The sequence below is a fragment of the Budorcas taxicolor genome, chromosome X, assembly GCF_023091745.1.
Source record: "Budorcas taxicolor isolate Tak-1 chromosome X, Takin1.1, whole genome shotgun sequence".
In the NCBI taxonomy this organism is placed as follows: domain Eukaryota; kingdom Metazoa; phylum Chordata; class Mammalia; order Artiodactyla; family Bovidae; genus Budorcas; species Budorcas taxicolor.
In genome coordinates this window covers 91,974,068-91,990,034 of record NC_068935.1, presented here as the reverse complement: position 1 = coordinate 91,990,034, position 15,967 = coordinate 91,974,068, and the positions used below count along the sequence as shown (strand labels likewise).

The following is a 15,967-nucleotide window of genomic DNA, read 5'->3' as shown; positions in this document are numbered from 1 at the left end:
GATCAAGGATGGTGCCAGAGAGCATTGCATGTGACCATAAAAGGGGTAGCACAGAAGAAATCTTTTTGGTGATGGAATAGTTTTATATCTTGATTGCGGTGATAATTGCATGAATCTACACATAATGTAGAACTATACACACAGTTGTACCAATGTCTATTTCCTATCTTTGCTATTGTATTAAAATCATTTTATTTTATTTATTTATTTTTTTGGCCACACAGTGAGGCATGCAGGATCTTAGTTCACCAACCAGGGATTGAACCTGTGTCCGCTACAGTGGAAGTGCAGAATATTAATCACTGGACAGCCAGGGATGTCCCGATAATCAGTTGAAGTGCTTGTGATCAAGTAATCATTATTTTACTTAATAATGGCCCCAAAGTGCAAGAGTAGTGATACTAGCAGTTCAAATATGCCAAAGAGAAACAAGAAAGTGTTTTCTTTAAGTGAAAAGGTAAAAGTTCTCAATAATTGATAGTTATTATTATTAAGTTCTCAATAATTAATAAGGGAAGGAAAAAATGATATGCTGACGTTGCTAACATCTGTACTAAGAACAAAAGATGTATGGTAAGAACAAGTCTTCTATCTGTGAAACTGTGAAGAAGGAAAAAGAGATTAATGCTAGTTTTGCTGTCACATCTTGGACTGCAAAAGTTATGGACACAATACATGATAAGGGCTTAGTTAAGATGGAAAAGGCATTAAATTTGTACAATAAGATTTTTTGAGAGAACCACTTTCAGATAACTTTTATTACAGTATAACTGTTCTATTTTATTATTGTTCTTAATCTCTTGCATACCTTTATCATAGGTTTATAGGTATAGGAAAAACCATAGTATATACAGGATTCAGTACTATGCATGGTTTTGGGTGTCCACTGGGGGTCTTGGAATGTATTCCCTGTGAATAATGGAGGGACTACTATATGACTGTAGAACTATGTGACAGTTGAGCTTTGGTTGTTTTTCATTTATAAAATGGGTACTATATTTTGTGATAATATCATAATGCTTCTCAGGTTTGTCTAGAGAAGTAAGATTTACATTTATATATAAAATACTTAATACATACCAAGCATCTGATAAATGCTTACTATTCTCACCATTACTGCTGCTAGCAATAAAAATTATAGTGACAGAAAATATAAAGATGATGAAGTGTGATGGATTCTGTCAGTTGTGACCAGCGGTGAAATGCTCAGAGTCTCTATAGCCTGTTTTTCCTCAATTTCTGTCTTTTAGTTCCTTCAGTGATTCTTAAAGAGTGGTCTGCCTATAAAGGGAAGTCACCTCAAACCCCAGAGCTGGTGTCTGCACTGACATTTCGAGAATGGACTTGCCCAAACCTCAAGAAGCTCTGGCTAGGCAAAGCAGTTGAGGACAAAAACAGAAGGATGCGTGCCTTCCTGGCCTGTATGAAGTCAGACACACCCAGTATGCTCAATCCAGCTAACGTCCCCACCCATCTGCTGCTCATGTGCTGTGTACTCCGGTAAGCCATGTGACCCAGAAGTGGTCAGTTCATTTGTCTTTTACTTTTTTGACATTTCCCTTAAGCAAGTGGTTTTTATGGTATTTTGAAGTGGGGAGGTTTTATGCTGACTTTAGAAACACTGGAATTGATTGCCATGACATATATATGGGCTTCCCTAGTAGCTCAGATGGTAAAAGAATCTGCCTGCAATGCAGGAGACCTGGATTCAATCCCTGGGTTGGCAAGATCCATATCCATGTACAATCTCTAGTGATGTTTATTTGTATAGATTTTTTTAAACATAAGAGATATTATGTTGTACATCTCATTTCTATTTCTTACTCTTTTCATTCAGTGTTCTTTTTTAGATCTATCCATATTCATATATGGTTCATTCCTGATGACTGCTGAATTATATTCCAACAAGTACTAATATCACAGTACTTTATTTGTTCTTTGATAGATAGTTTCCAGTTATTAGGTATTCAAACAGTGCTTCAGAAACATCTTCACAGATGTCTCTGTCTCTTTGTGTTTCTGTGTCAGTTTATCAGAAGTATGCATTTTAGAGTAGAAGTCCTGGATCCTGTAAAATGTGCATATAAATTTTTCACCAAATATTCCTAGATTTCTCTAGCAATTTGTTCTAAATTATGAATAGTGCATAAGAGTTTCTATTTCTTCATATTATTGCCAGTTCTTATATAACTTCTTAATTTTTGCCAATCCATTGGGTTTCAAGTTCAGTTCAGTTCAGTTCAGTCGCTCAGTCGTGTCCGACTCTTTGCGACCCCATGAATCGCAGCACGCCAGGCCTCCCTGTCCATCACCAACTCCCGGAGTTCACTCAGACTCATGTCCATCGAGTCAGTGATGCCATCCAGCCATCTCATCCTCTGTCGTCCCCTTCTCCTCCTGCCCCCAATCCCTCCCAGCATCACAGTCTTTTCCAATGAGTCAACTCGTCTCATGAGGTGGCCAAAGTACTGGAGTTTCAGCTTTAGCATCATTCCTTCCAAAGAAATCCCAGGGCTGATCTTCAGAATGGACTGGTTGGATCTCCTTGCACTCCAAGGGACTCTCAAGAGTCTTCTCCAACACGACAGTTCAAAAGCATCAATTCTTCGGCACTCAGCCTTCTTCACAGTCCAACTCTCACATCCATACATGACCACTGGAAAAACCAGAGCCTTGACTAGACGGACCTTAGTCGGCAAAGTAATGTCTCTGCTTTTGAGTATGCTATCTCGGTTGGTCATAACTTTTCTTCCAAGGAGTAAGCGTCTTTTAATTTCATGGCTGCAATCACCATCTGCAGTGATTTTGGAGCCCCCAAAAATAAAGTCTGACACTGTTTCCACTGTTTCCCCATCTATTTCCCATGAAGTGATGGGACCGGATGCCATGATCTTTGTTTTCTGAATGTTGAGCTTTAAGCTAGCCTTTTCACTCTCCTCTTTCACTTTCATCAAGAGGCTTTTTAGTTCCTCCTCACTTTCTGCCATAAGGGTGGTGTCATCTGCATATCTGACATTATTGATATTTCTCCCAGCAATCTTGATTCCAACTTGTGTTTCTTCCAGTCCAGCGTTTCTCATGATGTACTCTGCATATAAGTTAAATAAGCAGGGTGACAGTATACAGCCTTGACGTACTCCTTTTCCTATTTGGAACCAGTCTGTTGTTCCATGTCCAGTTCTAACTGATGCTTCCTGACCTGCATACAGATTTCTCAAGAGGCAGGTTAGGTGGTCTGGTACTCCCATCTCTTTCAGAATTTTCCACAGTTTATCGTGATCCACAGAGTCAAAGGCTTTGGCATAGTCAATAAAGCAGAAATAGATGTTTTTCTGGAACTCTCTTGCTTTTTCCATGATCCAGCAGATGTTGGCAATTTGATCTCTGGTTCCTCTGCCTTTTCTAAAACCAGCTTGAACATCTGGAAGTTCACGGTTCACGTATCGCTGAAGCCTGGCTTGGAGAATTTTGAGCATTACTTTACTAGTGTGTGAGATGAGTGCAATTGTGCGGTAGTTTGAGCATTCTTTGACATTGCCTTTCTTTGGGATTGGAATGAAAACTGACCTTTTCCAGTCCTGTGGCCACTGCTGAGTTTTCCAAATTTGCTGACATATTGAGTGCAGCACTTTCACAGCATCATCTTTCAGGATTTGAAATAGCTCAACTGGAATTCCATCACCTCCACTAGCTTTGTTCGTAGTGATGCTTTCTAAGGCCCACTTGACTTCACATTCCAGGATGTCTGGCTCTAGGTCAGTGATCACACCATTGTGATTATCTTGGTCTTGAAGATCTTTTTTGTAGTATCTTCTATTTTACTTTGCTTTTATTTGATCTTCTATTTTATATATAGGGCTTCCCTGTTAGCTCAGTTGATAAAGAGACTGCCTGCAATACAGGAGACCTTGGTTCAATTCCTGTGTCAGGAAGATCCACCGGAGAAGAGATAGGCTACCCACTCTAGTATTCTTGGACTTCCCTTGTAGCTCAGCTGGTGAAGAGTCTGCCTGCAATGGGGGACACCTGGGTTCAATCCCTGGGTTGGGAACATCCCCTGGAGAAGGGAAAGGCTTCCCACTCCAGTATTCTGGCCTGGAGAATTCCATGAACTGCATAGGCAATGGGGTCACAAAGAGTTGGACACGACTGAGTAACTTCACTTTCACTTTTCTATTTTATATATAATATATTAGCTATTTGTTTTCTCATTCTCTGAAGTGCCTATTTATCTTGCAAATTTTCTTTTAGGTTATTTATCTTTTTCTTGCTGATTACATAAGTTTTTTCGTGAGATATATATATGTGTAGACATACAAATATAGCAGATGCCTTTTATATATGTGTGTGTGTATGTGTCAAATTTCTTTTCCAGTCAGCCACAATTTTTTAAAACTTCATGTACAATATTCTTTTTGAACAAAATTATTTCACTTTCACTGGCTTTTCATTATTACGATTTCATACATATAGAAAATTGGGACTTCCTTGGCCATCTGGTCGTTAAGACTATGCTTCAACTGCAGGGGCCATGGGTTTCTGGTCAGGGAATTAAGATTCTGCATGCCATACCATATGGCACGGCCAATATATGTGTGTGTGTGTGTGTGTGTGTGTGTGTGTGTGTGTGTGTGTGTGTGTGTGTGTGTGTATGTGTATATATTAGGCTCCTGTGTCCATGGAATTCTTCATGCAAGAATACTGGAGTGGGTAGCCATTCCCTTCTCCAGGGGATCTTCCCAACCTAGGGATCAAACCCAGGTCTCCTGCGTTACAGACTGATTCTTTGCCATCTGAGCCACCAGGGAAGCCCTCCCACACACACAAACACATACACATACATATATGTGTGCTTTGCTCAGTGACTCAGTCATATCTGATTCTTCGTGACCCCGTGAACTGTAACCCACTTGGTTCTTCTGTCCATGGGATTTTTCCAGGCAAGAATACTGGAGTAGGTTGCCATTTCCTACTCCAGGGGATCTTCCCGACCCAGAAATTAAACCCACTTCTCTTGCATTGGCAGGTGGATTCTTTACCACTGCACCACCCAGGAAGCCCATATACATACATACATATAAAGAAAAATTGGAAGAATAGTATGGCAAACACTCATATGAGCACTGCTTAGATTCTATTATTATTATTAACAATAACAGCTTTATCCAATATAACTATCCCTCTCTCTATCTCTAACCATCCATTTATCTATCCTTTTTGATTCATTTCCAGGTAAATGGCAGATATCAGTACACTTTACCCCTAACCAATGAGTATTTAATTTGATTTTGTCAAACCCATCAATCTGTGTGTTTATGGTGTGTGCTTTGGGGATCTTATTTAATAAATTCTTCCCTACCCATGAGTCATAAAGATTTTTCTGCTTTTTCTGTAACTATGATGTAACTGTTTACATTATAGTTTTATAATATTACCTTCCATTTCAGGTCTTTAGTGGGTATTTATTCTGTGTATGCTTTAAGAAAGGGTCTAGTTTTATTTTCTCTACATAATCATCCAGTTTTCCCAACTCCATTTATTAAATGATCTCTTCTCTCCCCATTGATTTTTGTTACCATTCCTAGGTACCAAGTTCCTATATATACTTGAGTTCATCCCTGAATTTTATTTTGTTCCATTGCCTATTTGCTCCCTCACCAATGTCACATTCATTCATTTATGAAGGGTTTGTAATTTGCCTTAATAGCTGGTAGGTTAAATCTCTAATCTTTGCTTTTCTTGTTTCAGACTTGTACTGACTACTCCTGAACCACATGAATCTTTAATCTTCCATATATAATTTAAATTTAGTCCATTTTCCACAAAATCTTGTTGGGTTTTTTGGTCAATGAATTGAATTAACTTAGGGAGAATTGACATCTTTATAATGTTGTCCTTCTACCCTAAGATCATAGTCTAACTTTCCCTTTATTCAGATATCTCTTTCAGTCTTTTTTGAAGTTTAGTTGATTTACAATATTATATTAATTTCAGGTGTACAGAATTTTATGTCCTAAGTAGAGTTAATATTCTTCATAAAGGTCTTCTGCATTTTTAATTAATTCCTAGACACTTGCTATATATCATTGTAATTGTTGATGGTATTCCGTTTTTTTTTTAATTAAATGTTCTCATTGTTTATTTGCTGATGTAGAGTAAATAAATTTTATACAAAGAGGAAGTCAGTCCTTACAAATCACCAGATGGTTACAGATTTTTGAGCTTTGAAATTGAACAAACCTTAGTTTAAATTCTGGCTCTGTCACTTTTCAACTTGAATAAGTCACTTTAAGCTTTCAGAGTGTCCATTTCATCACCATAAATGGGTATAATAATTCTTACTTCTCAGAGCTGTTTGAAGATTGAGGTAATACATGCCGGGGCCCTATCACATAATCACATAATAGATGCTTAACATATGTTAATATTCTAACTACCTTAATGTTAAGATTGGTGACTTAACAAGGCTTCCCAATAATGGATTATATTCATTCCTCCTAGCTCCTAACACATTCCTGCATCACACCCCTACATTATCTCATATTAACTCTAAAATTGCATGTTTTGTTTATCTTTTTTTCTCAAAAGTATAGTAGTAGCTCATTTTCCCGTTTATTTGATTCTCTGGGTTTTTGAAACACATCCAAGAACATGAAAATAAGTAAAAATGACTTATTAACAGCTCTACCAGCTATCACAAAGACTATGCTCTAATAGGCTCTATATTCTTCCCCTGAAGAGAACCCCTTAGCCTTCTGATCAACCTATGTATTCTTAATTTAGACACATTTCTGACAGTTTTGTCATCTGATTTCCCAGTGTAGAACAAATTAGAAGCAGAAAATTGTAAGGGAGGTGAGACAGAGAGTGGGAGCTATTCTTAGAACCAGCCCCAGGATAGTAATAAGTGATAGGCCACTCCTTAAAAGCAGGGTAAAAGATATAGAGATTACTTTTAAAAAGACCCAAGAAGCCAAAAAGAAGAGGCATCATCTGAAGTCTTTCAGTGTTGGGGGAACTGCACTGTAAAAATCAGTAATTCATATAAGATCATTATTAAAGCACAAGGCAATTAGCAATGTTCACAAAATCAACAAGAACATGTTCTATAATATTACATGTTATATACCTGGCAGTAAGCCAAGTCAGCCCTTTGTGTTCAATGCTTCTAATCCTCATAAAAGTGCTGAAAAGTGTTATTTATCTCCATTTATAGAAGAGGAAACAAAGGGTCAACGAGAAGTAGCTTACAAAGGTTATGTAACTAATAAGAGATTTTATATGTAACTAATAGGAGTTTGAACTAAAGTCTGTCCAACTTCAAACTCCTCTGCTTTTTAAAAGACAAAATGGTAGAAAATACAGTTTTAAAGATTAAGAGGAAATCTTAATGGGAATTTAAAATTCAACTTTGAATGAAAATTAACTCATCCTAAATACTGCATTGTCCATCAGTTTAAGACTTTGTAGGAGTATTGAACTATGATCTGATTGAGTGTTAGGAATCTAAACTCCACAGTTGCTTCTACTAACTGTAGTTAAGAGATACCCCTTATAAAAGTAATGCTGGGCAAGTTGTAGCTAAAACTTAAGTTGGTGCAGCTCTTGGACAGTTGGCTTAGAGAAATGAGTATCTACTAGGAAAACTTGATATGTTTGAGGAAGGCATTAATACATATAATATGTATTAATAAGCCCATAAAATGGGCTTGCCTCATAGCTCAGTTGGTAAAGAATCTGCCTGCAATGGGGAGACTTGGGTTCAATCCCTGGGTTGGGAAGATCCCCTGGAGAAGGGAAAGGCTACTCACTCCAGTGTTCTGGCCTGGAGAATTCCATGGACTGCATAGGCAACGGGGTCGCAAAGAGTCGGACATGACTGAGCATCTTTCACCCACTTCACTTAATACATATAATAGTCACTACTGAGAAGGGAAGGATAATGAAGAACTCTGTCAGGCTTCTAGGGGTGGGATGTAGCCCTGTTGAATAAGGTGAAGCTTGTGCCAAGGCCCTACCATTTCTAGCATAGGTACATTCCAAACTCAACAATTTTCCAGAAATGCAACATGAAATTGGACAAAGTTTGTCCTCTAGATTCATGGCAAAAGTTTAGGTGTCTCTTCATAGGAACATTTCTATTAAGAAGCAGAAGATTCATTCATAGCAATAATAAAACATTTGAGTTAATCTTGTGCCATCCTGATATATAAAGATGCATAAGAAATAATTTTTGTTCACCTGACAGAATAATTCTAAAGTATGTTGGAAAAGCAAATGAATAATAATAGATTATAATTTTTTATTTTTATTTTTTATATAAATTTATTTATTTTAATTGGAGGCTAATTACTTTACAATATTGTATTGGGTTTTGCCATACATCAACATGAATCTGCCACAGGTATACACGTGTTCCCCATCCTGAACCCTCCTCCCATCTCCCTCCCCATACCATCCCTCTGGGTCATCCCAGTGCACCAGCCCTGAGCATCCTATATCATGCATCGAACCTAGAGTGGCAATTCATTTCACATATGATATTTTACATGTTTCAATGCCATTCTCCCAAATCATCCCACCCTTGCCCTCTCCCACAGAGTCCAAAGGACTGTTCTATATATCTGTATCTCTTTTGCTGTCTCTCATACAGGGTTATTGTTACCATCTTTCTAAATTCCATATATATGTGTTAGTATACTGTATTGGTGTTTTTCTTTCTGGTTTACTTCACTCTGTATAATGGGCTCCAGTTTCATCCACCTCATTAGAACTGATTCAAATGTATTCTTTTTAATGGCTGAGTAATACTTCATTGTGTGTATGTACCACAGCTTTCTTATCCATTCGTCTGCTGATGGACATCTAGGTTGCTTCCATGTCCTGGCTATTATAAACAGTGCTGCGATGTTTTAAAAGAGCAGTAAGAGGCGTCTTGGCTCAAGCAATATCAACAAAAAAGCCAGGGTGTATTATAAACATATACTATAATAATATGATACTGGCACAAAAATTGACAGGTCATTGTTTTAGTGTAGCTAATCCTGAATACGACTCTAGACACATGATAACTTAAAATATGCTAAAGAAAACTTCTCAAATCAATGAGGAATAGATGAATTGTTAATATTTATTGAGAAAATTGAGTTGGTATTTGGGGAAAAAAAACATCATGTTAGAGCCTTACCACACGTAAATTCTAGACATATTTATTATAGACATAAATGTAAAGGAAAAAATAACAGGTACAATAAAAGGTGAGCAATGATTTACCTGATCTTAAGACAAGAAACACATTTTTTCAATGAAAATAAAGAAGCCTTCAAGCCCAGGGCACTGTCAAAAATAATAGCAAAATCAATGGCAAACAATCAGGTGGGACAAATACCTTAGTTGCCTGTGGTTGCAGTACACCATACCCAAAAATTTAACTGGGAGATCTCAGCAATAAAACAACCAAAAAAGGCTTGAATAAGCTTCCATATAGTTCTGGGAATCTGGAAGATTGTGTAGATATACATGGCTACATACAGACTCAGGAGAGGCCTAGAAGAGCCCTGATGACATATTCATACCTGGTAGAACATGAGACCTGTACAAGGAAAACAGTAAAAGCCAGACATAAATTGCTTGAATTTTTAATGTATGCCCTAACCCATACATTGATCCCTTTTGTAAAAATGAAAGCTTTATTGGCCCAAGATGTTTCTGCATAACCTTTGACTAATCATTGGCTGATTAATAAGCTATGATGATTCTAGGAAGCTGGACTTAAAAATGACATGAATTAAAAGTAAAAATCTGAGCAAGGACATCAGGCTACACATTGCAGGAGAGACAGACTGACCAGAATTAGTTCAGACATGTCACTAAACAAATAAACTAAAAAGCAGCAACTACAGTGCTTTGGGAAGGAGTCAAAAGTCCAGAGTAGCTATATTATCAAAACTGTCCAATGTCAAATAAAAGGTTACAAAACTTGCAAAGAAATAATAATATGTGGCTTATACTCAGGACAAAAAACAGTCAATAGAAACTTCTCTGAGGGCATATGTATATAGGACAGAGTAAATAAACACTTTCAATCAGCTCCTATAAATACATTCAAAGAACTGCTACTGCTGCTAAGTTGCTTCAGTCGTGTCCGACTCTGTGCGACCCCATAGATGGCAGCCCACCAGGCTCCCCTGTCCCTGGGATTCTCCAGGCAAGAACACTGGAGTGGGTTGCCATTTCCTTCTCCAATGCATGAAAGTGAAAAGTGAAAGTGAAGTCACTCAGTTGTGTCCAACGCTCAGCGACCCCATGGACTGCAGCCTTCCAGGCTCCTCCATCCATGGGATTTTCCAGGCAAGAGTACTGGAGTGGGGTGCCATTGCCTTCTCTGATTCAAAGAACTAAAGGAAAACATATCTAAAGAATTAAAATATGCTGACAATGACCCATCAAGTAGAGAATAGCAATAAGAAAATAGATCTATCAAGATGGTCGAGTAGAAGGAGACGTGCAACTCACCTCGCCCCATGAACACATAGAAAACACATCTACATATGGAACAATTCTCACTGAAAACTAATTGGAAACTGGCGAAGGACTCCTGTACAACCAAGACAACAAGAAAGATTCATCCATAATTAGGCAGGGAGGGAAGACAAGCTATCAGGTCAGGCCTTGTACCTCTGGGAGGGAACTCAAAGGAACAGGGAGATTACATGGGTGGAGATTCAACCTGGGGAGTAAGCTGTTTGAGCCACAGATTGGGACAGCCCAGGATCCGACACAGGGGAGACAAGCCCTCTTGACTGATTGGAGGACTACAGGGACTAACAAGAGAGCTGTGGGAAGCCTCAATTGAGCATGAGAAGCATGTGTATGCTAGCTTACCAGCAAGGCAGGGCAGAGTGAGGACTGCCTCAGTGACTGCCAGGTTTCCCACAACTGCCCCAGTGCCAACCCCAATCGTGTGACTGCTCCAAACCCACTTATCCACAGTGCAGCAGAGCACTGGATCTAGGGCTGCCACAACCAGGTAGAAAGCTCAGATGTGGGACACAGAGGCTACTGAGTTCCAGGGGGGTGTCTGGGTGCGGCTGTGATGTCCACTGTTGGTGCTTACTCAAGATGAAAGTGAAAGAGGAGAGTGAAAAAATTGGCTTAAAGCTCAACATTAAGAAAACTAAGGTCATGGCATCCGGTCCCATCACTTCATGGGAAATAGATGGGGAAACAGTGGCTGACTATTTTTTTGGGCTCCAAAACCACTGCAGATGGTGATTGCAGCCATGAAATTAAAAGACGCTTACTCTTTGGAAGGAAAGTTATGACCAACCTAGACAGCATATTAAAAAGCAGAGACATTACTTTGTCCACAAAGGTCCACCTAGTCAAGGCTATGGTTTTTCCAGGAGTCATGTATGGATGTGAGAGTTGGACTATAAAGAAAGCTGAATGCCAAAGAATTGATGCTTTTGAACTGTGGTGTTGGAGAAGACTCTTGAGAGACCGTTGGACTGCAAGGAGATCCAACCAGTCCTAAAGGAGATCAGCCCTGAATATTCACTGGAAGGACTGCTGTTGAAGCTGAAACTCCAATACTTTGGCCACCTGATGCGAACAGCTGACTCATTTGAAAAGTCCCTCATGCTAGGAAAGGTTGAGGGCAGGAGGAGAAGGGGACGACAGAGGATGAGATGGTTAGGTGGCATCACTGACTCAATGGACATGAGTTTGGGTATAGACAGGGAAGCCTGGTGTGCTACAGTTTATAGGGTTGCAAAGCGTTGGACATGACTGAGCTACTGAACTAAACTGAACTAAGGCAGTGCATTAGAAGTAGCCCGAAACTCTTGACGATGCACACTCCAGCACAGCTCACCTCCCCGTAAGCACTATGAATCAGTGCAGTCCCCACCTGCCCTGAGTGTCACTTCACAGCAGGGTTGGGGCCGTGGAGGCTGAGAGCAGTAATTGGATGTGAGAGACAATGGGAAGTTGAACTGAGGCTACATCTGAGCAGAGCAAGGGAAACAGTTGCTGGCGCCTGCACAAGCAGTGCCTTGGAGACAGCTTGTACCTCTTTCTATAGCTGACATGAGCTCTGAGCTCACATGGGCCTCCCTTGCTTCAGCACGATCTCCCTCTGGGGCAAAAGTCCTAGTGCAGGAAGGGGGGAAGCACATATTAGAGGGAACAGAGCCAACTCAGCTAGATCCTAAGGGCTTCCATTTCAGTATCTTGGGACCTGACCCAAACCCCTGACAGGATGATGATGGCCACTGAACAGAGAGGAAGTCCCGCCTCATACCAGACTCCACCCCTAGCACCTCCATCTCCAGCCCCACCTCCTACCACTTCGATAGCTGCCTGCACACCCTGAGGAAAGACAGTGACTTACATCCACATCAAATCCAGCCCTCCCACCAAAGGCACTATGCACACACAGTCTACATGGGACAGTCCCATATAAAGACATCCTTGCAAGACCACAATAGGTAACTGTTTCACCTAAATTTATAGGCACAGAGAAAGTTTAGCAAAAATGAAAAGACAGAAGAACTGGTCTCAAATTGAAACAGCAAGAGAAAACCCTTTGAAAGACAAATAATGAAAAGAAATACTAAAGAATTTGAAGCATAAGTAATAAGAATGTTAATTGAATTAAAGAACAGAACAGATGACCACAGTGAGAATTTTAACAAGAATTTGAAAATATAAGAAAGACCCAGTCAGAAATGAAGAATTCACAAGAGTTGGATTCTGAATATACTCCCTTTGAAAGGTCATTTAGATATTTAAATAGAAATGTTCTGTAAGCAGTAAATATATGTGTTTAGAATGATAAACTTCCAAGATTATAGGTAAATCAAAATAACACTTGTGATATTTATTTATTCATATGATAAAACACTTAGAGCTTAACTGATTCAAGTAGATTAAATAAGTATAGTAAGTATAATAAGATTGTGAAAAGTATGAAGATAGCTGAGAAAAAAGAGCTTACTATAAAAAGCATACCAAAACAATAACTTTTAGAATAGGAAAAGGAAGAAATAATTCATTAACTTAAATAAAAAACACACTAGAAAGAATGAATAGCAGACTAAGGGATTCAGAAGAAAGCATAAATGATCTGGAAGATAGAATAATGGAAATCACCCAGTCGGAAAAGCACAAAGAAAAAAAATTTTTTTAATATGAGAACAGTTTGAGATCTCTGAGATAACGTTAAGCATACAAACATTCATATTACAGGGGTCACAGAAGGAAAAGAGATAGAAGGGGATCAAAAATATATATTTGATGAGATTATGGCTAGAAACTTCCCAAACCTGAAGAAGAAGAAGGTCTTTTGTTTCTTCAGGTGGATATATTCCTAAGTATTTAACTTTTCGTTGCAATGGTGAATGGAATTGTTTCCTTCATTTCTCTTTCTGTTTTCTCATTGTTAGTGTATAGGAATGCAAGAGATTTCTGTGTGTTGATTTTATATCCTGCAACTTTACTACCATATTCATTGATTAGCTCTAGTAATTTTCTGGTAGAGTCTTTAGGGGTTTTTATGTAGAGGATCATGTCATCTGCAAACAGTGAGAGTTTTACTTCTTCTTTCCAATCTGGATTCTTTTTATTTCTTTTTCTGCTCTGATTGCTGTGGCCAAAACTTCCAAAACTACGTGAATAGTAGTGGTGAGAGTGGGCACTCTTGTCTTGTTCCTAACTTTAGGGGAAATGCTTTCAATTTTTCACCATTGAGGATAATGTTTGCTGTGGGTTTGTCATATATAGCTTTTATTATGTTGAGGTATGTTCTTTCTAGTCTTGCTTTCTGGAGGATTTTTATCATAAATGGATGTTGAATTTTGTCAAAGGCTTTCTCTGCATCTATTGAGATAATCATATGGTTTTTATCTTTCAATTTGTTAATGTGGTGTATTATGTTAATTGATTTGCAGATATTGAAGAATCCTTGCATCCCTGAGATAAAGCCCACTTGGTCATGATGTATAATCTTTTTAATATGTTATTGGATTTTCTTTGCTAGAATTTTGTTAAGGATTTTTGCATCTATGTTCATCAGTGATATTGGCCTGTAGTTTTCTTTTATTGTGGAATCTTTGTCTAGTTTTGGGATTAGGGTGATGGTGGCCTCATAGAATGACTTTGGAAATTTGTCTTTTGCTGCGGTTTTCTGGGATAGTTTGAGTAAGATAGGTATTAGTGCTTCTCTAAATTTTTGGTAGAATTCAGCTGTGAAGCCTTCTGGTCCTGGGCTTTTATTTCCTAGAAGATTTCTGACTACAGGTTTGATTTCCATGCTTGTGATGGGTCTGTTAAGATTTTCTATTTCCGCCTGGTTCAGTTTTGGAAAGTTGTACTTTTCTAAGAATTTGTCCATGTCTTCCAAGTTGTCCATTTTATTGGCATATCTGTGTTGTCTGTTGTGATTTCTCCATTTTCTTTTCTAATTTTGTTGATTTGATTCTTGTCCCTTTGTTTCTTGATGAGTCTGGCTAATGGTTTGTCAATTTTATATATTTTCTCCAACAACCAGCTTTTAGCTTTGTTCATTTTTGCTATGGTCTCTTTTGTTTCTTTTGCATTTATTTCTGCCCTAAGTTTTAAGATTTCTTTCATTCTGCTAACCCTGAGGTTCTTCATTTCTTTTTTTTCTAGTTGCTTTAGGTGTAGAGTTAGGTTATTTATTTGACTTTTCTTTTGTATCTTGAGGTAAACCTGTAGTGCTATGAACCTTCCTCTTAGCACTGATTTTACAGTGTCCCATAGGTTTTGGGTTGTTGTGTTTTCTTTTTCATTTGTTTCTATGCATATTATGATTGCATTTTTTATTTCTTCTGTGATTTGTTGGTTATTCAGCAGGGTGTTGTTCAACCTCCATATCTTAGAATTTTTAATAGTTTTTCTCCTGTAATTGAGATCTAATTTTACTGCATTGTGGTCAGAAAAGATGTTTAGAATGATTTCAATTGTTTTAAATTTATCAAGGCTAGATTTATGGCCCAGGATGTGATCTCTCCTGGAGAAGGTTCCATGTGCACTTGAGAAAAAGGTGAAATTCATTGTTTTTGGGTGAAATGTCCTATAAATATCAATTAGGTATAATTGGTCTATTGTATCATTTAAAGTTTGTATTTCCATGTTAATTTTCTGTTTAGTTGATCTATCCATAGGTGTGAGTGGGGCATTAAAGTCTCCCACTATTATTGTGTTATTGTTAATTTCCCCTTTCATACTTGTTAGCATTTATCTTACATATTGTGATGCTCCTATGTTGGGTGCATATATATTTATAATTTTTATATCTTCTTGGATTGATCCTTTGGTCATCATGTAGTGTCCTTCTTTGGCTCTTTTCACAGCCTTTATTTTACAGTCTATTTTATGTGATATGAGTATTGGTATTCCTGCTTTCTTTTGGTCCTATTTGCATGGAATATCTTTTTCTTGCCCTTCACTTTCAGTCTTTATGTGTCCCTTGTTTTTAGGTGGGTCTCTTGTAGACAACATATATAGGGGTTTTGTTTTTGTATCCATTCAGCCAGTCTTTGTCTTTTGGTTGGGGCATTCAACCCATTTACATTAAAGGTAATTATTGATAAGTATGGTCCTGTTGCCATTTACTTTATTGTTTTACATTCGAGATTATACACCCTTTCTGTGTTTCCTGTCTAGAGAAGATCCTTTAGCATTTGTTGCAAAGCTGGATTGGTGGTGCTGAATTCTCTCAGCTTTTACTTGTCTGTAAAGCTTTTGATTTCTCCTTCATACTTGAATGAGATCCTTGCTGGGTATAGTCATCTGGGCTGTAGGTTTTTCTCTTTCATCACTTTAAGTATGTCCTCCCATTCCCTTCTGGCCTGAAGAGTTTGTATTGAAAGACAGCCGTTATCCTTATGGGAATCTCCTTTTGTGTGATTTGTTGTTTTTCCCTTGCTGCTTTTAATATTTG

At 38.2% G+C, this 15,967-nt stretch overlaps 1 protein-coding gene across 1 annotated transcript in view; it reads left to right on the top strand.

The window, feature by feature from the left end:
• The window catches only part of FAM120C (family with sequence similarity 120C), a 144,008-nt gene that overhangs the window by 100,429 nt on the left and 27,612 nt on the right, over positions 1–15,967 (top strand). The window contains exon 10 of the mRNA XM_052663185.1: positions 1,251–1,500. Within this exon, the coding sequence (XP_052519145.1) occupies positions 1,251–1,500 (250 nt within the window). The remainder of the gene's footprint in view (positions 1–1,250; positions 1,501–15,967) is intronic.